This window comes from Episyrphus balteatus, chromosome 2, assembly GCF_945859705.1.
Source record: "Episyrphus balteatus chromosome 2, idEpiBalt1.1, whole genome shotgun sequence".
NCBI classification, from domain to species: Eukaryota; Metazoa; Arthropoda; class Insecta; order Diptera; family Syrphidae; genus Episyrphus; species Episyrphus balteatus.
Genome location: NC_079135.1, coordinates 53,965,600 through 53,990,872, shown reverse-complemented (window position 1 = coordinate 53,990,872; position 25,273 = coordinate 53,965,600). Strand labels below are relative to the sequence as shown.

Sequence of the window (25,273 nt, the reverse complement as noted above, 5' to 3'; positions counted from 1 at the left end):
AGATTTTGTAATAGTATTTTTTGAGGTGAGAAAAAAAGTTAAATTTAATAAAAACTTGATTTCTATTTCGTTTTGTATATTAAAAATAGCTTTCTTTACTTTGGACTTTAATTTCTACTGCAAAGCACATTTATGCTCCTTTTATTATATAGAAAAATGTCTCTGAATGCATTCAGAAGTACTAACTTGTCAGTAGATACTGAAGCCCAAAGAAACACAGCTAATAAATATTTTCAAAATGCGTACCTACTGATGCTATAGATGACCTAATCATTACTTTTTTATTATTTTCTTTTTATTTCAAGACTTCGCAAACAATATCCTTTTCAACAAGATGTTGATAAAAAACCAAATATAATTCGTAAGAATTCATCTTCTGGCAATTCTGTGACTGTTTCGCCAAAAAATATAGACTGTGTGCCAGCTCCAATCAAATGTGAACCCGAATACATTTTGCCGGCAAATAGCACACCACAATCAGTACACAATGCTGAAGAATATGAAGAAATTGAATTACAAGCCACAACTGTAAACGATCCGTTGAATGCTGAAACTATTGAAGAATCGACGGAAATTCAACATATTCATGAACAAAATCATCAAGATATTCAACAACAAATTATTCAGCAACAGCAACAACATCAGCAACAACAACAACATCAGCAACAACAACAACAGCAACATACGCAACAACAACAGCAACATACAACTGTTCAAGCGCAACAGGTCAATGTCGATCAGATAAGTGCTGACAAACTTACTCTTAACGATTTGCTTCACTTCAAAAATGCTCGACCACGCGAGGAAATTATTTTACAAATCAAAAACCCAGATGGAGGATCAATTACACTGCCATCACCCACTCGCATTACTATTCCCCACCAGCATAGTACCACCTATAACCACATTATTGGCGAAATTAAGGGTCAATCACAAACGCCACACATTCAAGTGCAACACTACCAAACACAACAAATTCAGCAACAATCACCCCAGCCAATTGCTCAACAGCAGCAACAACAACAACAAATTCAGCAACAATACAGTGCAGCGAACTCTACATATTGTACTTATACCACGCAACACCTGCCGCATACAACAATTCCATCAAGTATTGGACAGTCTGTTAGTACAGCAAACCAAGGCAACTTTGTGATGTCAGAATCCTTTGAGGATAAAGTCAATTTTTTCAAGCTGAAAGAGGCCGAACTTCGTTACAAAGAGGTTCAACTTCAATTGGAACAAAAACGTATTGCAATATCGCGAATGCAAGAAGAGCTTAAGCATCAGAAAGAAATGCATCGATTGCAAGTTGACGAGATGAAAATCAAAATTAGAATTTTAAGTGAAGAAGAACGAAAATTAAGAAATAAAGAAAGTTAGTTGTACAAATAAGAAATAAAAAGTATTGTGTTTTTGTTTAAAAAAAATTTAAGTAGAGGGCTGAATTTCTAGGGACATGTAGGTATGATGTGAGGGTTTTTTGGTTTAGCATTTTTAAAACACTTCAGCAGTCAAACGTTTTATATAGAAAACAGCATCTTATATTAAACTCTGTTAAAAGTTTTTATTAATTCACTGTTGAAATTTAGTACGTTAAGTCCAGTTCGGAGAAATTGCTATTGCAAATACACAGGAATAAATTGTTGTGTAGAGTGAGCCATTTCTTTATTTTTAAACAGAAAGAAACAAGCGCTTGAAATTTTCACAGCGAAAGATGGATCAAGAAATTGAGGTAAGCTAGGGCCCAATGGGCAAAGGGTGTTTTCATAAACGTCGGAAATCTGCGTTAGTACAATCGTCTTTCTACTTTTCTGCATTAATGAACACACCAATTCTGCAGAATGTTTGCAGGCCTGCGTTGGTACAATTTTCAGCAGTCTCTGAGTGTTCATAAACGTCAGAAAAAAATATAAAAAATGACCACAGAATGAGTTTTGTTTAATAAGCAAAAAGTATTTACTTTTTAGTTTCCGAAAATATTGTTTTCAATAACTGGTAGACCAGAATGTGTGTCTGTGGCTTGTGTCTTGTGTCGCTGTCAAAGTTAAAAAGTATGAAATTAGTATATTGGTGCCAGAATACGTAGCTGTGGCTGTGGCAAGGAAATTCGCTGTGGTACAAGTCGAGTCGACTTTTACTTCAAGCTACAAGCGCAATGACTTTTGACGTTTCTAATGTGGTTGCTCAGTTAATATTATTTTTTTTTCAAGGCAATTGACATTTTAGTGCGCCACATAATTCTGTTCATCTTTTCTACATTTTGAGCGATTTTATTTGACATCTTATACCACGGCGTTTTTCTTTGCCACAAGCGAATTTCCATTCTGTTCAGCCAGTAACACGAAAAATTTGTAAACCGTGTTACATTAGGGTGGCTCAAAAAAATACATACTTTCTTCTAAAAAAAATAATAAAAAAACACCGAGTGGTCTATCTATGGAAAAAATATTTTTAATTAGGGTGTTCAAGAAAGTTTTTTTTGCGTTTGAAAAAAAAAATGATTTTTAGTGCACAGAAAGTTTGTTAAGTGCGTTTTTTGATATAGTAATAATAAATTCATGTCAAATTAATTAAATTTGGTTGAATTCCAAGCGTAAATGTAAAATATATCATTTTTCTGAGCCAACTAATACGAAAAAAATCAATATATATATATATAAACTCATTATCTCAAAAAACATGATTTAGAAATTTTCTGTGTCATTAAAATTTAAATTTTTCGAAAAATGAAAAAAGAAACATTTTTGCACTACCCTAATTAATTAATATGTTTGCTTTTCATTTTTTTTTTACAATATTTACATTTATTAACAAAAAAAAAATCGAATCAAGAGTCAAATAAATTTCTTCGTGAGTTCTGCAGCAATAAATTTTGGCTGCGCAATCTGCTTAATGTTGACGACATAATGACGTTTATGAACAGCAGAACTGCAGTTGGACTAAGTCCGATCGCAGATCTGACTTTATGAACACAACTAACGCAGGCCTAAGTTAGGCAGACGTTTATGAAAACACCCAAAATTAAATGCGGTTATATGCTGCTAAAAAAAAAAATAACTTTTACGTATTGCATGGAATATTAAATATACGAACATAGGTTTTACTAGGAATTCAAACATTTGGGCCAGGGTTCGAACCTTGCTCCGATCGGAGCTAATTCGCTCAACTTTGGGGGGAAAAAAAAATCTACTCCAACATTTCGATTTTTAGAGATTTACTCCACTTTTTCCACACAGAAAAACTGTTAACGTTAACTTACCGACAAACGTTGGATTGGAATGTTTGAAATTGAAATTGTATTTAGTTAAGAATAGCAAACACATTTTTGAACTACCACTTGAATTAATTATGTTAACAAACAATATAAATTTGTCCAAGGTAAATTTATTAAGACTCTATTATTATTCATTAAAAATGTTTTCCTAAAAAGTTAGGATTTTCTATTTGTTTAAAACCTTCACCAGAAATCTTGCATTTGCTCCATTCTTTTTTCCATAATTTCATGACTTAGGTTCGAACACTGATTTGGGCACAGATCAGTTCGTTTCAGTTTATAAAACTGAAACGTAATCTCAAGCAAATTCAGAAATTTTGGTTGAATGCCAGGTAAAACTCACGTATTTATGGTCTTTAATATAAAAAATGTTAAATATAATTAGAACAAGAACAGGCAATGAAACGAAGTTCCTCCAAACATTAACAAAAAAAAAACAAATTATTTTGATTTGTTTTTAAAATGGAGTGAGTTGTTTTTTTTTCTTTCTTATTTTGGAAAATTACCTCTCAACTCGTCGTCGACATAAATTAAGTGAAATAAAAATGGCGGCAATATTTGAGTAGCTATCTATGCATTGCTCTGCCTACAGTTGCAGATGAAAAAAAAAATGACAGCGCAAAACAATGTGTGCGACACGCCATCTATGTGTGTGATACATTAAGCAATTCTGTACCTACCTGCTTAAAAAATATCAAAAATAAAATTTGAGTAGGATTTTTATGCTAGAAATAGGAAATTATTTGATGAAAATTGACGAGTTAAAAAATCTCAAAATACGTAGCCATGAATGTGTTTTGATGTAAGTACATAGTTCGGTACTTTTCCTAAAATGCTTAGACAAGACAAATTTTAAATTTGTATGGAAAACTATGTATTTATATAAGTTATTAATTGAAGGTTATTTTTGGATTTGTGGCATACATTTGGATTGCTCTCTTATCAGAAAACGATCTTTAAGTCAAATGATAAAGTACATTAAACAAGTCTTACTTTGCAGTTAGATTATCCCAATACCTACCTATTACGGCTACTAAGCCATATACAATATACTTACGGTGACCATCCGTTCATTATAATTATTTACTGTTCATTATGAATTATTTTGTGTTAAAAAATATAAAAATGTTCATTATTTCAAAAGCTGTTCATTTTTTGTTCAGTATTTATAATTTTGTTGAAACAAAAACGAATTTTTGAAACAAGATGATAATGCGAACGTGTCCCAGTTTGCTGAATGAAAAATCGTAATGTACCTAATTTACATTATGAAGAGGAGAAACGATTTTAATCCTTGTGACCCCTGAGGGTCACAATAGTTAGAAACTTGGTTAACTTTTTGTTTTAGTTCATTATTTGAAATGCATTAATATCCTTGAATTTAAGCTTTTACATTTGCATTTCTGTCGTTTTTAATTTTGCAGTATGCATTTAAAAGACCTTAGGTCTTACAGACATATAGTTAAATTATTATTATTATATTATTCAAAGCACAGTTGCACAGTTAGCATTTACTTCAGAATCATATTGCATTCAAATGCTACACAGCTTTGAAGTAATTTGACTTAAAAGCAAGTAGACTTACATCAGAATAATGATGTTAGGGCTTTTAGTATCTGTCAGACAATATTAAAGTGCTAAAGGTGTTCAGAGAGAATTTCTAGAATTTCGGATGTAGGAATTATGTAAGCTAAGCTATTGATAAAAAATAACCGTTTGTGACATATGAGAACTGACTTTCCATCAATTTTTGTCATTTTCTCAGAAAACTAAAGTGAGTTTTCTAATGATTTTCAGTGTTCAGCGTTGAAATATGCAGAACAGAACTGCATACTTAAATTGAAAAAAGGTCAAAAGTGATTTTATCAACTTTTGAAAAGTAACTGCTCTTATAAAAATCTGAGAAAACTTTTTCTCGAAAACAGTTTTTACGATTTCGATGATAAAAAATATTTTTGGAGTTGTTTCTGAAGCAGTTTTTGCCACTCAGTTGTGCAATTTAACTAACCTACATTTTATTTTAAGCTCAAAGATATTCTAGAGCCGTTAAAGATATATAGAAGTTTAGAGATTTTGTAATAGTATTTTTTGAGGTGAGAAAAAAAGTTAAATTTAATTGAAACTTGATTGCTATTTCGTTTTGTATATTAAAAATAGCTTTGTTTACTTTGGACTTTAATTTCTACTGCAAAGCACATTTATGCTCCTTTTATTATATAGAAAAATGTCTCTGAATGCATTCAGAAGTACTAACTTGTCAGTAGATACTGAAGCCCAAAGAAACACAGCTAATAAATATTTACAAAATGCGTACCTACTGATGCTATAGATGACCTAATCATTACTTTTTTATTATTTTCTTTTTATTTCAAGACTTCGCAAACAATATCCTTTTCAACAAGATGTTGATAAAAAACCGAATATAATTCGTAAGAATTCATCTTCTGGCAATTCTGTGACTGTTTCGCCAAAAAATATAGACTGTGTGCCAGCTCCAATCAAATGTGAACCCGAATACATTTTGCCGGCAAATAGCACACCACAATCAGTACACAATGCTGAAGAATATGAAGAAATTGAATTACAAGCCACAACTGTAAACGATCCGTTGAATGCTGAAACTATTGAAGAATCGACGGAAATTCAACATATTCATGAACAAAATCATCAAGATATTCAACAACAAATTATTCAGCAACAGCAACAACATCAGCAACAACAACAACATCAGCAACAACAACAACAGCAACATACGCAACAACAACAGCAACATACAACTGTTCAAGCGCAACAGGTCAATGTCGATCAGATAAGTGCTGACAAACTTACTCTTAACGATTTGCTTCACTTCAAAAATGCTCGACCACGCGAGGAAATTATTTTACAAATCAAAAACCCAGATGGAGGATCAATTACACTGCCATCACCCACTCGCATTACTATTCCCCACCAGCATAGTACCACCTATAACCACATTATTGGCGAAATTAAGGGTCAATCACAAACGCCACACATTCAAGTGCAACACTACCAAACACAACAAATTCAGCAACAATCACCCCAGCCAATTGCTCAACAGCAGCAACAACAACAACAAATTCAGCAACAATACAGTGCAGCGAACTCTACATATTGTACTTATACCACGCAACACCTGCCGCATACAACAATTCCATCAAGTATTGGACAGTCTGTTAGTACAGCAAACCAAGGCAACTTTGTGATGTCAGAATCCTTTGAGGATAAAGTCAATTTTTTCAAGCTGAAAGAGGCCGAACTTCGTTACAAAGAGGTTCAACTTCAATTGGAACAAAAACGTATTGCAATATCGCGAATGCAAGAAGAGCTTAAGCATCAGAAAGAAATGCATCGATTGCAAGTTGACGAGATGAAAATCAAAATTAGAATTTTAAGTGAAGAAGAACGAAAATTAAGAAATAAAGAAAGTTAGTTGTACAAATAAGAAATAAAAAGTATTGTGTTTTTGTTTAAAAAAAATTTAAGTAGAGGGCTGAATTTCTAGGGACATGTAGGTATGATGTGAGGGTTTTTTGGTTTAGCATTTTTAAAACACTTCAGCAGTCAAACGTTTTATATAGAAAACAGCATCTTATATTAAACTCTGTTAAAAGTTTTTATTAATTCACTGTTGAAATTTAGTACGTTAAGTCCAGTTCGGAGAAATTGCTATTGCAAATACACAGGAATAAATTGTTGTGTAGAGTGAGCCATTTCTTTATTTTTAAACAGAAAGAAACAAGCGCTTGAAATTTTCACAGCGAAAGATGGATCAAGAAATTGAGGTAAGCTAGGGCCCAATGGGCAAAGGGTGTTTTCATAAACGTCGGAAATCTGCGTTAGTACAATCGTCTTTCTACTTTTCTGCATTAATGAACACACCAATTCTGCAGAATGTTTGCAGGCCTGCGTTGGTACAATTTTCAGCAGTCTCTGAGTGTTCATAAACGTCAGAAAAAAATATAAAAAATGACCACAGAATGAGTTTTGTTTAATAAGCAAAAAGTATTTACTTTTTAGTTTCCGAAAATATTGTTTTCAATAACTGGTAGACCAGAATGTGTGTCTGTGGCTTGTGTCTTGTGTCGCTGTCAAAGTTAAAAAGTATGAAATTAGTATATTGGTGCCAGAATACGTAGCTGTGGCTGTGGCAAGGAAATTCGCTGTGGTACAAGTCGAGTCGACTTTTACTTCAAGCTACAAGCGCAATGACTTTTGACGTTTCTAATGTGGTTGCTCAGTTAATATTATTTTTTTTTCAAGGCAATTGACATTTTAGTGCGCCACATAATTCTGTTCATCTTTTCTACATTTTGAGCGATTTTATTTGACATCTTATACCACGGCGTTTTTCTTTGCCACAAGCGAATTTCCATTCTGTTCAGCCAGTAACACGAAAAATTTGTAAACCGTGTTACATTAGGGTGGCTCAAAAAAATACATACTTTCTTCTAAAAAAAATAATAAAAAAACACCGAGTGGTCTATCTATGGAAAAAATATTTTTAATTAGGGTGTTCAAGAAAGTTTTTTTTGCGTTTGAAAAAAAAAATGATTTTTAGTGCACAGAAAGTTTGTTAAGTGCGTTTTTTGATATAGTAATAATAAATTCATGTCAAATTAATTAAATTTGGTTGAATTCCAAGCGTAAATGTAAAATATATCATTTTTCTGAGCCAACTAATACGAAAAAAATCAATATATATATATATAAACTCATTATCTCAAAAAACATGATTTAGAAATTTTCTGTGTCATTAAAATTTAAATTTTTCGAAAAATGAAAAAAGAAACATTTTTGCACTACCCTAATTAATTAATATGTTTGCTTTTCATTTTTTTTTTACAATATTTACATTTATTAACAAAAAAAAAATCGAATCAAGAGTCAAATAAATTTCTTCGTGAGTTCTGCAGCAATAAATTTTGGCTGCGCAATCTGCTTAATGTTGACGACATAATGACGTTTATGAACAGCAGAACTGCAGTTGGACTAAGTCCGATCGCAGATCTGACTTTATGAACACAACTAACGCAGGCCTAAGTTAGGCAGACGTTTATGAAAACACCCAAAATTAAATGCGGTTATATGCTGCTAAAAAAAAAAATAACTTTTACGTATTGCATGGAATATTAAATATACGAACATAGGTTTTACTAGGAATTCAAACATTTGGGCCAGGGTTCGAACCTTGCTCCGATCGGAGCTAATTCGCTCAACTTTGGGGGGAAAAAAAAATCTACTCCAACATTTCGATTTTTAGAGATTTACTCCACTTTTTCCACACAGAAAAACTGTTAACGTTAACTTACCGACAAACGTTGGATTGGAATGTTTGAAATTGAAATTGTATTTAGTTAAGAATAGCAAACACATTTTTGAACTACCACTTGAATTAATTATGTTAACAAACAATATAAATTTGTCCAAGGTAAATTTATTAAGACTCTATTATTATTCATTAAAAATGTTTTCCTAAAAAGTTAGGATTTTCTATTTGTTTAAAACCTTCACCAGAAATCTTGCATTTGCTCCATTCTTTTTTCCATAATTTCATGACTTAGGTTCGAACACTGATTTGGGCACAGATCAGTTCGTTTCAGTTTATAAAACTGAAACGTAATCTCAAGCAAATTCAGAAATTTTGGTTGAATGCCAGGTAAAACTCACGTATTTATGGTCTTTAATATAAAAAATGTTAAATATAATTAGAACAAGAACAGGCAATGAAACGAAGTTCCTCCAAACATTAACAAAAAAAAAACAAATTATTTTGATTTGTTTTTAAAATGGAGTGAGTTGTTTTTTTTTTCTTTCTTATTTTGGAAAATTACCTCTCAACTCGTCGTCGACATAAATTAAGTGAAATAAAAATGGCGGCAATATTTGAGTAGCTATCTATGCATTGCTCTGCCTACAGTTGCAGATGAAAAAAAAAATGACAGCGCAAAACAATGTGTGCGACACGCCATCTATGTGTGTGATACATTAAGCAATTCTGTACCTACCTGCTTAAAAAATATCAAAAATAAAATTTGAGTAGGATTTTTATGCTAGAAATAGGAAATTATTTGATGAAAATTGACGAGTTAAAAAATCTCAAAATACGTAGCCATGAATGTGTTTTGATGTAAGTACATAGTTCGGTACTTTTCCTAAAATGCTTAGACAAGACAAATTTTAAATTTGTATGGAAAACTATGTATTTATATAAGTTATTAATTGAAGGTTATTTTTGGATTTGTGGCATACATTTGGATTGCTCTCTTATCAGAAAACGATCTTTAAGTCAAATGATAAAGTACATTAAACAAGTCTTACTTTGCAGTTAGATTATCCCAATACCTACCTATTACGGCTACTAAGCCATATACAATATACTTACGGTGACCATCCGTTCATTATAATTATTTACTGTTCATTATGAATTATTTTGTGTTAAAAAATATAAAAATGTTCATTATTTCAAAAGCTGTTCATTTTTTGTTCAGTATTTATAATTTTGTTGAAACAAAAACGAATTTTTGAAACAAGATGATAATGCGAACGTGTCCCAGTTTGCTGAATGAAAAATCGTAATGTACCTAATTTACATTATGAAGAGGAGAAACGATTTTAATCCTTGTGACCCCTGAGGGTCACAATAGTTAGAAACTTGGTTAACTTTTTGTTTTAGTTCATTATTTGAAATGCATTAATATCCTTGAATTTAAGCTTTTACATTTGCATTTCTGTCGTTTTTAATTTTGCAGTATGCATTTAAAAGACCTTAGGTCTTACAGACATATAGTTAAATTATTATTATTATATTATTCAAAGCACAGTTGCACAGTTAGCATTTACTTCAGAATCATATTGCATTCAAATGCTACACAGCTTTGAAGTAATTTGACTTAAAAGCAAGTAGACTTACATCAGAATAATGATGTTAGGGCTTTTAGTATCTGTCAGACAATATTAAAGTGCTAAAGGTGTTCAGAGAGAATTTCTAGAATTTCGGATGTAGGAATTATGTAAGCTAAGCTATTGATAAAAAATAACCGTTTGTGACATATGAGAACTGACTTTCCATCAATTTTTGTCATTTTCTCAGAAAACTAAAGTGAGTTTTCTAATGATTTTCAGTGTTCAGCGTTGAAATATGCAGAACAGAACTGCATACTTAAATTGAAAAAAGGTCAAAAGTGATTTTATCAACTTTTGAAAAGTAACTGCTCTTATAAAAATCTGAGAAAACTTTTTCTCGAAAACAGTTTTTACGATTTCGATGATAAAAAATATTTTTGGAGTTGTTTCTGAAGCAGTTTTTGCCACTCAGTTGTGCAATTTAACTAACCTACATTTTATTTTAAGCTCAAAGATATTCTAGAGCCGTTAAAGATATATAGAAGTTTAGAGATTTTGTAATAGTATTTTTTGAGGTGAGAAAAAAAGTTAAATTTAATTGAAACTTGATTGCTATTTCGTTTTGTATATTAAAAATAGCTTTGTTTACTTTGGACTTTAATTTCTACTGCAAAGCACATTTATGCTCCTTTTATTATATAGAAAAATGTCTCTGAATGCATTCAGAAGTACTAACTTGTCAGTAGATACTGAAGCCCAAAGAAACACAGCTAATAAATATTTACAAAATGCGTACCTACTGATGCTATAGATGACCTAATCATTACTTTTTTATTATTTTCTTTTTATTTCAAGACTTCGCAAACAATATCCTTTTCAACAAGATGTTGATAAAAAACCGAATATAATTCGTAAGAATTCATCTTCTGGCAATTCTGTGACTGTTTCGCCAAAAAATATAGACTGTGTGCCAGCTCCAATCAAATGTGAACCCGAATACATTTTGCCGGCAAATAGCACACCACAATCAGTACACAATGCTGAAGAATATGAAGAAATTGAATTACAAGCCACAACTGTAAACGATCCGTTGAATGCTGAAACTATTGAAGAATCGACGGAAATTCAACATATTCATGAACAAAATCATCAAGATATTCAACAACAAATTATTCAGCAACAGCAACAACATCAGCAACAACAACAACATCAGCAACAACAACAACAGCAACATACGCAACAACAACAGCAACATACAACTGTTCAAGCGCAACAGGTCAATGTCGATCAGATAAGTGCTGACAAACTTACTCTTAACGATTTGCTTCACTTCAAAAATGCTCGACCACGCGAGGAAATTATTTTACAAATCAAAAACCCAGATGGAGGATCAATTACACTGCCATCACCCACTCGCATTACTATTCCCCACCAGCATAGTACCACCTATAACCACATTATTGGCGAAATTAAGGGTCAATCACAAACGCCACACATTCAAGTGCAACACTACCAAACACAACAAATTCAGCAACAATCACCCCAGCCAATTGCTCAACAGCAGCAACAACAACAACAAATTCAGCAACAATACAGTGCAGCGAACTCTACATATTGTACTTATACCACGCAACACCTGCCGCATACAACAATTCCATCAAGTATTGGACAGTCTGTTAGTACAGCAAACCAAGGCAACTTTGTGATGTCAGAATCCTTTGAGGATAAAGTCAATTTTTTCAAGCTGAAAGAGGCCGAACTTCGTTACAAAGAGGTTCAACTTCAATTGGAACAAAAACGTATTGCAATATCGCGAATGCAAGAAGAGCTTAAGCATCAGAAAGAAATGCATCGATTGCAAGTTGACGAGATGAAAATCAAAATTAGAATTTTAAGTGAAGAAGAACGAAAATTAAGAAATAAAGAAAGTTAGTTGTACAAATAAGAAATAAAAAGTATAGTGTTTTTGTTTAAATTTTTTAAGAAAAAAAAAATTTAAGTAGAGGGCTGAATTTCTAGGCACATGAAGGTATGATGTGAGGGTTTTTTGGTTTAGCATTTTTAAAACACTTCAGCAGTCAAACTTTTTATATAGAAAACAGCATCTTATATTAAACTCTGTTAAAAGTTTTTATTAATTCACTGTTGAAATTTAGTACGTTAAGTCCAGTTCGGAGAAATTGCTATTGCAAGTACACAGGAATAAATTGTTGTGTAGAGTGAGCCATTTCTTTATTTTTAAACAGAAAGAAACAAGCGCTTGAAATTTTCACAGCGAAAGATGGATCAAGAAATTGAGGTAAGCTAGGGCCCAATGGGCAAAGGGTGTTTTCATAAACGTCGGAAATCTGCGTTAGTACAATCGTCTTTCTACTTTTCTGCATTAATGAACACACCAATTCTGCAGAATGTTTGCAGGCCTGCGTTGGTACAATTTTCAGCAGTCACTGAGTGTTCATAAACTTCAGAAAAAAATAAAAAAAAAGACCACAGAATGAGTTTTGTTTAATAAGCAAAAAAATATTTACTTTTCAGTTTCCGAAAATATTGTTTTCAATAACACGAAAAATTTGTAAACCGTGTTACATTAGGGTGGCTCAAAAAAATACATACTTTCTTCTAAAAAAAAAATAATAAAAAAACACCGAGTGGTCTATCTATGGAAAAAATATTTTTAATTAGGGTGTTCAAGAAAGTTTTTTTTGCGTTTGAAAAAAAAAAAACGATTTTTAGTGCACAGAAAGTTTGTTAAGTGCGTTTTTTGATATAGTAATAATAAATTCATGTCAAATTAATTAAATTTGGTTGAATTCCAAGCGTAAATGTAAAATATATCATTTTTCTGAGCCAACTAATACGAAAAAAAATCAATATACAGTTGTGTTCAAAATAATAGTAGTGCCTGCAACAAAATAACATTTGTTATATTAACGGTGCTTCTATGGTTAAAAATTTAATTTCTTTGATGTCAAAGTTTGTAACGGTCAATTACTAATAAATGTATCGTAGTTTTAAAATGAAAAAGAAGGTGCCAAATAATTTTTCATTGATTTTTGGTTGTTCTTTCGAATTTGACCTGTTCAAAATAATAGTAGTTAAAGTTATTTTTTAAGAATTTAAAAGCGGTTTATAACTTAGAATATTTATTTTTGGTTTAAAAGTAAGTACTCATATAATTTGAAAAATTTTTCAACAAAAAACGATTTGTTTCGGTTTTAAATTATTTAAAGTTCGAAGAGCAAAACACTGCAGTTCGGATAACGGAAAAGTTCCGCGGTTAACAAAGAAATATGTTAAAATACTTAAATTTTCGACCCTCCATGTTTAACTGTTTCCATCGTATACTTTGGAACATATTCCGTATTGGGTGGACGTCGGACGTATTGTGGAGATCCAGTACCACCAAAGGGGACAAATATGCTCTCATCAGTAAACAATATGTTACGCCATTACTTTGCTGGCCAGTTTATGTGGTCTTTTACAAACTGGATACGCTTTTTAACATGTTTCGCTGAACTTTTCGTGGACTTCAAGCGTACAAATTAGGGTCTAAAATTCGCCTCCGAATGTTCACTGCACTGCAATCCAGGCTTAAAGCCTTCTGGATGTGAAACAACGATGCAGAAGGCTCAACTTTGCTCGTCTGGACAATACGCCTGTCATCTACGGCGGTCTTTTTTCTTTTTCTACCTCGCGTTTCGGGTCTTTCGTTGACTTAATTGCATTGGCTACCATTGTAGGGGAGCATCCTAATATAAACTTGAATTTCCAAATAGGTTTTCCCTTCTTCAAGCAGCTTTCGTATAAGTTTCCGTTATCCGAACTGCAGTGTTTTGCTCTTCGAACTTTAAATAGATTAAAACCGAAACAAATCGTTTTTTGTTGAAAAATTTTTCAAATTATATGAGTACTTACTTTTAAACCAAAAATAAATATTCTAAGTTATAAACCGCTTTTAAATTCTTAAAAAATAACTTTAACTACTATTATTTTGAACAGGTCAAATTCGAAAGAACAACCAAAAATCAATGAAAAATTATTTGGCACCTTCTTTTTCATTTTAAAACTACGATACATTTATTAGTAATTGACCGTTACAAACTTCGACAACAAAGAAATTAAATTGTTAACCATAGAAGCACCGTAAATATAACAAATGTTATTTTGTTGCAGGCACTACTATTATTTTGAACACAGCTGTATATATATATAAACTCATTATCTCAAAAAACATGATTTAGAAATTTTCTGTGTCATTAAAATTTAAATTTTTCGAAAAATGAAAAAAGAAACATTTTTTGCACTACCCTAATTAATTAATATGTTTGCTTTTCATTTTTTTTTTTACAATATTTACATTTATTAACAAAAAAAAATCGAATCAAGAGTCAAATAAATTTCTTCGTGAGTTCTGCAGCAATAAATTTTGGCTGCGCAATCTGCTTAATGTTGACGACATAATGACGTTTATGAACAGCAGAACTGCAGTTGGACTAAGTCCGATCGCAGATCTGACTTTATGAACACAACTAACGCAGGCCTAAGTTAGGCAGACGTTTATGAAAACACCCAAAATTAAATGCGGTTATATGCTGCTAAAGAAAAAAATAACTTTTACGTATTGCATGGAATATTAAATATACGAACATAGGTTTGACTAGGAATTCAAACATTTGGGCCAGGGTTCGAACCTTGCTCCGATCGGAGCTAATTCGCTCAACTTTGGGGGGGAAAAAAATCTACTCCAACATTTCGATTTTTAGAGATTTACTCCACTTTTTCCACACAGAAAAACTGTTAACGTTAACTTACCGACAAACGTTGGATTGGAATGTTTGAAATTGAAATTGTATTTAGTTAAGAATAGCAAACACATTTTTGAACTATTACTTGAATTAATTATGTTAACAAACAATATAAATTTGTCCAAGGTAAATTTATTAAGACCCTATTATTATTCATTAAAAATGTTTTCCTAAAAAGTTAGGATTTTCTATTTGTTTAAAACCTTCACCAGAAATCTTGCATTTGCTCCATTCTTTTTTCCATAATTTCATGACTTAGGTTCGAACACTGATTTGGGCACAGATCAGTTCGTTTCAGTTTATAAAACTTTGAATGATCTCTACTCCAAAATGCGTTTCGGCCAGTTCTACATTGGGCTAATGAAATGCAGTATCCTATGCAATGTAAAATATTGGGTGCGTTCATTGATAAATAACTTCATGTCCTATCTCTTTTCATCTAAATTCTCATTTCTAATTCTAAAATTTATATTGGAATTAGAACAGGCTTTCGATTAACAAACAATTTTCCAATAAAAATCTGCATTAAGAGAAAAAAATGGTAAGAAGCTCGGGGAAGACAATTTTGGGTTCTTTACTGTGAGAAAATATTGTATTTACCTCATTAAAACAAATTAAAAAAAAATCGAAATTTCAAAAGAACACTAATTTTTCGTTGACCATGAAAAATCTTAAATCTGCCGATATGTACCAATAAATTCCGAGGGAATCTTTTCATGATTGTTTTCGTTTCCATGTTTGAAACAAAGGAAACATTACCAGGGACATTTTTATTCACGTTAGTCTCCATTTTAAAATACAAAAACTAAAATGTTGATTTTTTTTTCATTTCTGAACTAAACAACATATCAAAAAAATACATTCCAAGTAGTTTATTAACTTATAGGTTCATATTTTGGACAACAAGAGCAAGTACTAGCGACCCAGCGGCATATTTTATTTTATGTTGAAAAATATTTCAACACATAACTAAACTGAATTAGAATTGAGATCAATAAGAATCGAAATGCACTTAGTTCAATTGTTATAATGATTAAGAGTAGACCCAGTTAAAAATAAGCGATTGGGAAATTGTTTTCGTTAATTAATCAATCCAACTATACGCTATTCCTATAAAGCCCACGTTCTGTAGGGGATAGGTTTTATATTAGTTACTGATCCACATGATGACACAAAATAAATTTTGTGATGAAGCTTCAACAAAATTAACAAATTGAGTAAGATCATTAAATATCGTGGGCACATAGCCAAAAGTAATGAATCTGCAAAATTGTAGTTTTGAGAAAAAGGGATTCAAAGTTATGGAAACTCATGCAATCTTATAGAAACTCATGCAAAAGATATTGGTATTTTAGGCAATGTCCAAAAATACAGATTCGCGGTTTTGGCTGTTTTGTTGCAATCTTCTTTCAATTAAGTTTAATGGTGTTATAAATTTTCAATTCTAAAGCCGAGAATGTTTTGCAAAAAAACTCGATGCACTTAATTCTAATTCGATTTAATTTGGAAATAAGAACATTTCACATGTTGTGCTTTTTTTTTTTACTTGTCGCTCATTACTTTTGAATTTTGAAAGATTTCAACTTTGAAGGTTTGTATTTCGAACGAGAGTTTAAGTTTTTTTTTTTCATAAACATGTAATTTTACTTACCGGCTTGATGCTTCCGCTTTTCTTTATTCTTGTTGCTTGAATGTTCCGATATTGGCTTAGGGGGAAAACGTTCAAGTGGCACAAACCCCGATTCACCCGGAATTTGTCTTGGATTGACTTGGAGAAGATTGCCTTCGCTTGTCTGTTTGTGGGTGTAAACAAAATTATTCCTTTCACCATACTTATATTTACCATTCGACAGGAACTCACCTCTCCAACTATGTTTTTTGCTACACACTGCACAATACCAGCATGTCTTTTCTCCACACGCTTTATAAATAAGTGTCTATTCTCCTGGTATGTTTCATTATCTTGCGAAGTATATTCACCGTTTATTAGCCAGTATATGTGAGGAGCTGGATTTCCAGTAGTCAAACATTCTAGTTCCAATGATTCTCCCTCATCGGTCAGAGTCGCTGCTGGACCACGTAATATTTGGGGGCGCTCTAAAACATGCAACTTTATAATATGAACGAGGGCTGGTGAAATTCCATTATCCAGTCGGCAAACATAGGTTCCTTTATCTTCCGGGGTAACATTTACAATCTGCAGTCCGTAAGGAAGTGTCTTTGTCCGATTATGATATATATTCGAGACATCAGGGCTACTCCATACTGCCTCTGGAGGTGGACTTCCTACCCCAGGACATTCCAAAACAATATTCTCACCCGGTTTGGCAGTCAAGCTATCCGCCGGTTGGATAAGAAAGTGTGGTGGAGTCCTTTCAGTATAATCAATGCGAATGTCTATTCGTTGAGGAAGTTGAACATCGATTCCAGTAATTGCGTTCATAGCGCAGCAGGTATAGTTTCCAGAGTCTTTAGCTGAAACCGAATTAAGAACAAGACCTCCAGAGGAAGGAAGAAATTCAGTTGATGGTATTTTTATGCCATTTCGATAGAATGTCCAAACTGCTGGTGGATTAGATATTACCGTTCCGCAGCGGACTACAATACAATTTTTTGCTGCTACACTCCATTGAACAGCTTTATTTGAAAACCCATTTGATTTATCTACACTGATTGATGCAAGTGTCAAACTTGCTGTTACTGAAGCAATTGCTGCTGATCCAAACCAAGCTACACACTGATAATCCCCAAGAGAATCAGGACTCACATAAATTCGTAGCTTTGATACTCGTTCCTCATTGGATATATTGTAAGAATCTGCCTTGTGTAAATACTGAAACGAGTCAGATGCTGTCGAATTAGTGGGTCGAAAACGCCACTTTAGGCGCTCTGGTATCAGATTCAATTCACATTCAAACAAAACTTCGTCGCCTTTTGGGGCAACGATCGATTCTGGCGAGCGAACCATGTGCACTCCTAATGACATTGGTGGCTTTGTTGTCTTCACATTCGAAGAGTTTATTAACGGAGCAAATGGCAGAAGTCGAAGTAAAATAATGGCAAACAGGTGGAAATGTGTAAGTTTCAACATAATGAACGATTTCTGAAATAAAATAAAGAAAGACAAAAAAGAGATTAATTAGGATACAAAATATTGTAGCTATAGGAATTTTCCACCAAGCTGAATTTAAAGAATAAATTGATGCGCACACACAAACATTTTAACCATACCACAGAACACACTTCTTTCATGAGGCTCTTCAAAATCATATACATATGTAGCTATATGATAAAGTTTGATAGCAAAGTTTATTCAAGAGTAGGTACCTACTCGAATTTTGCACACAAAACACGAAACAAGCAAGGAATTCGCTTTATGGAAGTCAAAGAACAAAACTGGTTTAGTCTTTGGACTTCGAACTAAGGTAAATGGATAACACAACACGTGCATCGTCGATAGGTACACAAGGGTATCATGAGGGACGCTGCAATGCAATGGGGAAATAAGAAACAAAAAACCTGACATTCCACGATCCTTATTTTTCTTCTCGTCAGTTTCGGAGCATCCGAATGCTACAAAAACAAAATCTTTTATAGGCGTTAAGTTGAATGAAGATTTATGAATCCACATTTTTGTATGACTTTTCACAAAGAATTTTTCCAGTTTTTTTCCTTTTATTTTTTTTTTTGTTCTGCTATTCTTTGTTTGTTTCGTTTTTATTTCAATATCCGGTAACGACATACATTTTTAGGAGCAGAAGGACAATAATCAGTGATAAATCAACTACTGGAGTAAATACAATCTTAAATTTGATCGAACAAAAGTCATAAGTAGATAGAACTAAATTGATATGAAAATAACAATGTGTTTATATCTATTATGATTCCATCATACATTAAATGCAATTTTGCAATAATTGTCTACTGATAGTGATGCCATAATGATTTATGGGCTAATGACTTAAAATTAAAGGAAAAAAAAAACACAGGTACTTCAGATGTGCAAGCATAAGGTAGGTACCTATAATTACAAACTTCAGACACTAACACTGTGGGTAGGGTTAGGCATAATGCGTTCTGAATATCTGGCAAAAAGTATTCCAATAAGAAGATGCGTTATTTTTATAAAAAAAAAAGTTTATACGAAAAATGAATACATAAACTAACAAAAACTTAACTATATTTGATATTTTTCAGATTATTATGGGATTGGGATATTTCAACTGAAAAAATAATTTTACAACATTGGTACAATAGGTAGGTACTAGGTACATACTAACATAAGTATCTATGAGATAACATTTTTATAGTCTCAAAAAAATTTATAGGAATACATAGTACCATAAACATCCAACCTCGGAGGGCAAAAGGGTGTTAAACGTAAAGTTATAAGTTGTGGTGTCGGTTTTTGTGATATTATTACCAATTATTACGATTTTATCGAATTTTAAAAACTTACTTCTAACTAAAAAGTTAAAAATATAGGAAAAGTGCTAATTTTCAAAAGGTACATTTCAGTTTATCAATCTCTAATTTATAATATGTAGCTTTTTTGGCAGGATAATTCTTTTATGCCAAGGAATCATATTCAGCAATAAAATCTCTTGTTTTATTTGTTCTATTTAATCTTTTTTTTTTCAAAAAACACTTCAAGGCTAATCTGATTTTAAAGCTTTTTTGGTATTGATATTTCATATAAGTTGTAGAAATCATAATGAATTTGGCCACTCCCATGTTTGGTTCCACATCCTATTTTCAGCATCATATCCTACATAGAAGGGGGTAATGATCAGTATTCAAAAATTATATTTTTTTTGAAAAAAATAACGTAAAAAAAAACAAGATTTTAGGTTAAGTTCGTTGGCGTAGTCGGGTCTTAGATAATGCTAGCGCGAGGATTGCTTGAAAGTTGTTAATTTACTTCTTCCGAAAACACAAGTTTTTTGTATCACCCTTATATTATATGTTTTTATGATAGCAGATCGATTGTAACAAATTTTAACAATATGGTATAGCCAATTCACAACATGATATAACTTTTGCGCCACCCTGTACTGACAAATAAAAATTAATAAATTAATGTTCCGAGTGCTTTAAAATGATACGTATATTTTTTATATTGTTATTCACTAGTGCTACTTGTATTGTATAAGTATCCTGTTTTATTCAGATTGTCATCGTCGAAGAAGCATCCAGAAACCATCCAATTATCATCGGTTATGCTTTCTCAAAGAGTTCTTTCTCGAAATAAATCCAAATGGGACTAACAATAAATGGATTCTGCAGGGTATTCGTTTAAATAGCCAACAACGCAAAAAAATACCTACAATCAATCTTTCGAAGTTTACATTCTTTTTCGATGCCGAATACACCAATAACCTGTTCAACTGAACGTCAAGCGCAAAGCAGGCCATGGAACATGGAATGCAATCCAACAAACCGGATACTGCTAAAGTTTTAAGTTTTATTTATCATTTGCAACGATTTTTGCCACATTTATATATGTTTGTTCCATGAGACTGCATCACCACCAATATAGGATCTGGACATTTGAGCTTATTGAGTTTAACAAGTTTAAACACGTCGAAAGATTTATTTTATTTTTTTATTTTGCGAAATTTTAATCCAGAAAAACCATCAGTTGGTCATCATCAATACGCAATAAGTTTTATGTTAAATCTTTGTAAGATGGAAAAGGAAAAGTGCCCACTTTTACTAACATTATCGAAACAATTTGTTTTCTTCATCCTTTTTACAATATTTTGGTGTACACGATTTTGGGTTAGTCGGAATTTTGGAATACCTAAAGAATTTTAAATTGATTACGGTTCGCACAAAGCTGGTTTGGTTCTCAACCACGGATTGAGGAAGCGGCTACTGCTAGCCTGGTATAACTTAATGTTCGAATCGAACACCGGCAACCGGCATCGAATGGCAGAGTTTAACCTTTTCAACTTTTGGTAGCAAGTAGTGGCTAACTGGAGAAGTAAAACATTTTAGGTTTTTCCATTTAGGCAGTGACGACTAATTAATGGCTGGCAGCACCGTGATGTTGCCTGGGCTTTAAAAATCATTAAGACAAAAAAGGTTTAGAATCGTATGACATCAAATAGACTATGGTTAATTTCCCACTAAATGCCCTCATTCGTATTCACTGCCAAAAATGCTTTATATAAGCCCTGTTAAATTGGAGGTGGTAGTTTATTTATTAGTAGATCTATTAGGTACTTCAATTAACAAATGATCTTCTACTCGAGGAGATAGGAATGTGTAGTTGTTGTACTAGATTTCTACTCACGAGTAAGGTACCACCTCCAATGGAATAGGGCTTTACTTAAATAATTACACTTTCGGCAATGAAAATAGAGCTAGCAACAAACAAATACTTTTTGTGTGAGGTGAGTACGAAGTCAGAATTTCTCTGGCACGTCAAGTTTTTGAAATACTGGTTTTATTTTTAAGCAATTTCCAGTTTGTAATTTCTTATTTAGTATTGATTTGTGCCACCTTTATTATGGCTGTGTATTTGAAAAAATTGAGAATTTTTTGTGTTCCATGTGTATGGACATGAAAAATCATTTTCAAAATGTAGGTGGTGAGACACAAGTCAAAAAAGTTGACTTTTACGCTAAGTAAAGTAGTAGTTAACGGTTTGGCAAATCACTTTGAAAATTGGTAGGTGAACTCATAATAAGACAAACTTTAATTTAAAAAAATAAAAAAAAACTGCTATCGCACAGTTTCGGAGTTCCAAGTACGCAAATCTTTAAATTCGTTTTTCTCGAAAAAGTGCCAATGGCGTATGGAACAAAACAATTCTAGGGCGACGTAATATCAACGAACTGCAAATTTAGTTCTAAAAGTATCGCATTCCAACTTACACTGGATAGTGTTATAAAACAGTATTACGTATTTTCTAAATTACAAAACCAATGAATGATATTTTCGTAACGTAGTTACGAGAAATTTGTCAACCAAAATTTTTATCAAGTTAATCAATTATACATATTTTTCAGTAGAAAAAATTTAATTTACTACCAACTAAACAAGTAAGTACATACTGTCGTTTTGTGTACAAAATAAAGGTTCTTAAAAACCTTCTGAGGAGTGCAAATGTAAGAAAGCAGAATTGTTTAAGAATAAATTAAGCATTTGAATTTTATCAGTGAGCTTGTCTCAAGTGTTCACTCTCAGGGTGGTGAAGAGAAGCCCTTGTGAAATTAAATATAAACAAAGAGTGTTGCCAATATATTTAAGAAGTATTTCAGATTACAAATAAGTATCACCCAAATGTACATACATGTACAAGAACATCCTAAATAGATGGTTCCTTTCGCTTCAACTTAGTATGTTGCACAGTGATACATTTTGTGCTTTATGGCGTCAAAAATCATTTGCACAGCAATTTCTTGACCAAAAGTCAAACAATTTAGGACGCAACTTCTCCGCGCTATTAGGATTTGAAATCGAAAAAAAAAACAGTTTTTCGGCCCACTCTAATGTACATAATATTTTATGTATCTCCTTACACAGACAGCTTTTCGCATTTTTGCATTTCTCGTTAACATTTAACAGAATATAATTTTTTTTTTTTTTGAAAATCGATTACTTCCAAACGTATAAATACATTTTCTTAAAATTTTGTAAATATTTATGTGGATTAATAATCTCCTCAGGAAAATGTGAAAAAAAAAGTGTTTGCGTAATTTAAAAAAAATGATAGTCATAAATTGATTTCACAGACAAAATCACTACAACCCCTCTGTAAAATCATTCTTGCAAACATTTTCTTAGAACTTAACATTTTTTGATATTCTGAAAACTAGGTATCTTATATTTTGTTTAAATGAAAAAATCTCATTATAATAATGAAGGCATATTGCTATAAAACAGAAATGACCCATTAGGGACCGGGCCGTAAAATAGATAAATTCGTATGCCTAACTTAATTATGTAGCCATGAATTTAAATATCTTAGCTGCACCTACAACATTTAATACATACAAATACATATATACATGTAAATAAGTGTACTAATTTAGATATGTACATTATATGAAATGTTTGACATGGCTTTTTTTGTTTTGATTGTTAAAAAGTGAATCTTTATTTTATTTTTTTTAATGTGACATCTAATAACTTTTCTAACATATTTATTACCAGGAATAGAATAAGACGTAGCTTTTCATTGAAAATCAAGCGCTTTGCAAGTTTCCTACGTTGCTTTATCCACATGCATAACCGGTATTTAATATTAATTTTCCATTTTATTCTATTGTCCCTACCAACGACGACATGCAGATAGATCTCTGAAATTAGATAGTCAACATGTTGTGATGTACTATGCAATGCATGTATCTTCTTTGAATGTTTAATTTCTTAAGTTTACGAACTACAGAGAACATCATGCTTGAGTATTTTCTAACTAAAAAAAAAACTTATTAATTCATCATTATTATAATTTTAATTGCAAGGTTGTCAAATTCCTCCCATTTGAATAAGTACTTTCTTCAACTTACTATACATTCCTTTAACAGTAATATTATTAATTTATTACATTACCTTATATTTAAATAAAATGCACGACTGGGGTCGCACGTACTTGCTCTTATGCTTAAAGTTACTCTAATGTTAAAGCTTTTTATTCAAGAAAATTAAGAAAATTTAAAATTTGATATTTTCAAGAAATTAAAAAAAATATAATCGTTTTTATAAATAATTAAATACCGTTTTAAATGATCTTTCACCAAAAACCAAGTATGCCAGTTTACTTCTTGTATAAAAAGGAATTTTTAGAAAAAAATTTTCGAAAATCGTTAGAGCCGTTTTTTAAAAAAATTATTTTTTGTATATAAAAATTTTCTAACATTTTTCAAAAAAAAAGTTGGTATGCCATTTTGAAGAAATAATTTATTTACGCATAAAAACGAAATTTCAAAATTTTTCAAAAACCTGTTTTCAAAAAATTGATTTTTCAAAAAAAAAAATTTGAAATATTTTTCAAAAATCCAAAAATGAGTTTTTTGAAAATTTTCTAAAATTTTAATATTACCTTTACTTAAACGCTTTTGTTGAAATCGGGGTATTCTTGACCGAGATATTCATAAATAAAAAAAACCGTTCTATGAGAGGTACCGGTTATAACGGTAAAAAAAATATTTTTTTTATTTCGAAAGTTGGCTCTTATGTGTAATACTACACTCAAAAATTTTAATCAAAATCGTTAGAGCCGTTTTTGAAAAAAATTAACTCTTCTATTTCCGTTATATGACAGGTACCGTTAGTTTTGGTCCTAAAAAAAAATTTCAATTTGTCCTCTAGGGAATCACCCAAAACTCTTAACTACCAAGTTTGAACAAAATCACTTGAATATTTTAGGCTGTAGCTCGAGGTACATACAGACAGACAGACAGACAGACAGACAGACAGACAGACAGACAGACAGACAGACAGACAGACAGACAGACAGACAGACAGACAGACAAACAGACAGACAGACAGACAGACAGACGGACAGACAGACAGAATTGACGGACCCACTTTTTTGGCATTCTCCATCATCGTAATGTCATGTAAAATTGTTATCTCGAGTTCATTTTTTTTTACGAATCCTAAACTTGCCCTATAGTACCTATATCGCAAGTAAAAATATATATAGAAAAAACAAGCAAAAATAAATGCGACCTCAATACAAGAGCAATATATAGGCAAATAATATCTTTCTTATTCTTTCAAAAACAATTTCCCAAAATACACTGTTGAACATAAAAAAAAAAAAAAAACTTTGAGACCAAATTAAACATTACACAACCTCGTTTCCTTGGGCTTTCGAAAAGTGACAACTTTAGCATAAATAAATATCTAACCAAATACCAAAAAAAAAAATCAAAAAATCTTATGCGCTACTAGATGCACCGACAACAAATATCTGGCAAATACCCACTCTCACCTGTTCGCAACGCCCGCGCTTCTATATTCGTCGCGGCTGTTTTGAGCTGATGCTCTTTCAAAATGCATGCTGTTTTCATGATGTGTCATCAAGTAAGCAACATTATACATATTATAGCTCGTAGAGATCTTACAACGCTCGCACTGATGTGTTCTCTATTTTAGATTCTAGACTATGTGTGTGGTGACGATTTGGCACGAATAAATTTTAGATACAATTTCATGCTGACTCCGTTCCTCACCACGCCCGTTTCCCGTTCCCGCCAACATCATCGTCATCATCACAAACCAAACTAGGCCACCTCTACTCAACTGGAAAATATGTACTATGTTCTTTGGTGTTGGATTCGTTGTCGCCTTCTATGCTTGATCATCGAAA

The 25,273-nt window shown here is 32.0% G+C and overlaps 1 protein-coding gene and 1 long non-coding RNA gene across 2 annotated transcripts in view; one reads left to right on the top strand and one right to left on the bottom strand.

The window, feature by feature from the left end:
• The window catches only part of LOC129908187 (interference hedgehog), a 52,123-nt gene that overhangs the window by 16,583 nt on the left and 10,267 nt on the right, over window positions 1-25,273 (bottom strand). The window contains exons 2-3 of the mRNA XM_055984536.1: window positions 16,808-18,049; window positions 16,598-16,739 (exon numbers count right to left, since the gene is read on the bottom strand). Coding sequence (XP_055840511.1) covers window positions 16,598-16,739; window positions 16,808-18,037 — 1,372 coding nt within the window. The 5' untranslated portion in view covers window positions 18,038-18,049. The remainder of the gene's footprint in view (window positions 1-16,597; window positions 16,740-16,807; window positions 18,050-25,273) is intronic.
• Window positions 17,909-20,679, top strand: LOC129908189 (uncharacterized). Its single transcript, XR_008771232.1, has 2 exons — window positions 17,909-18,023; window positions 20,117-20,679. It is a non-coding gene; the product is annotated as an uncharacterized LOC129908189 (long non-coding RNA).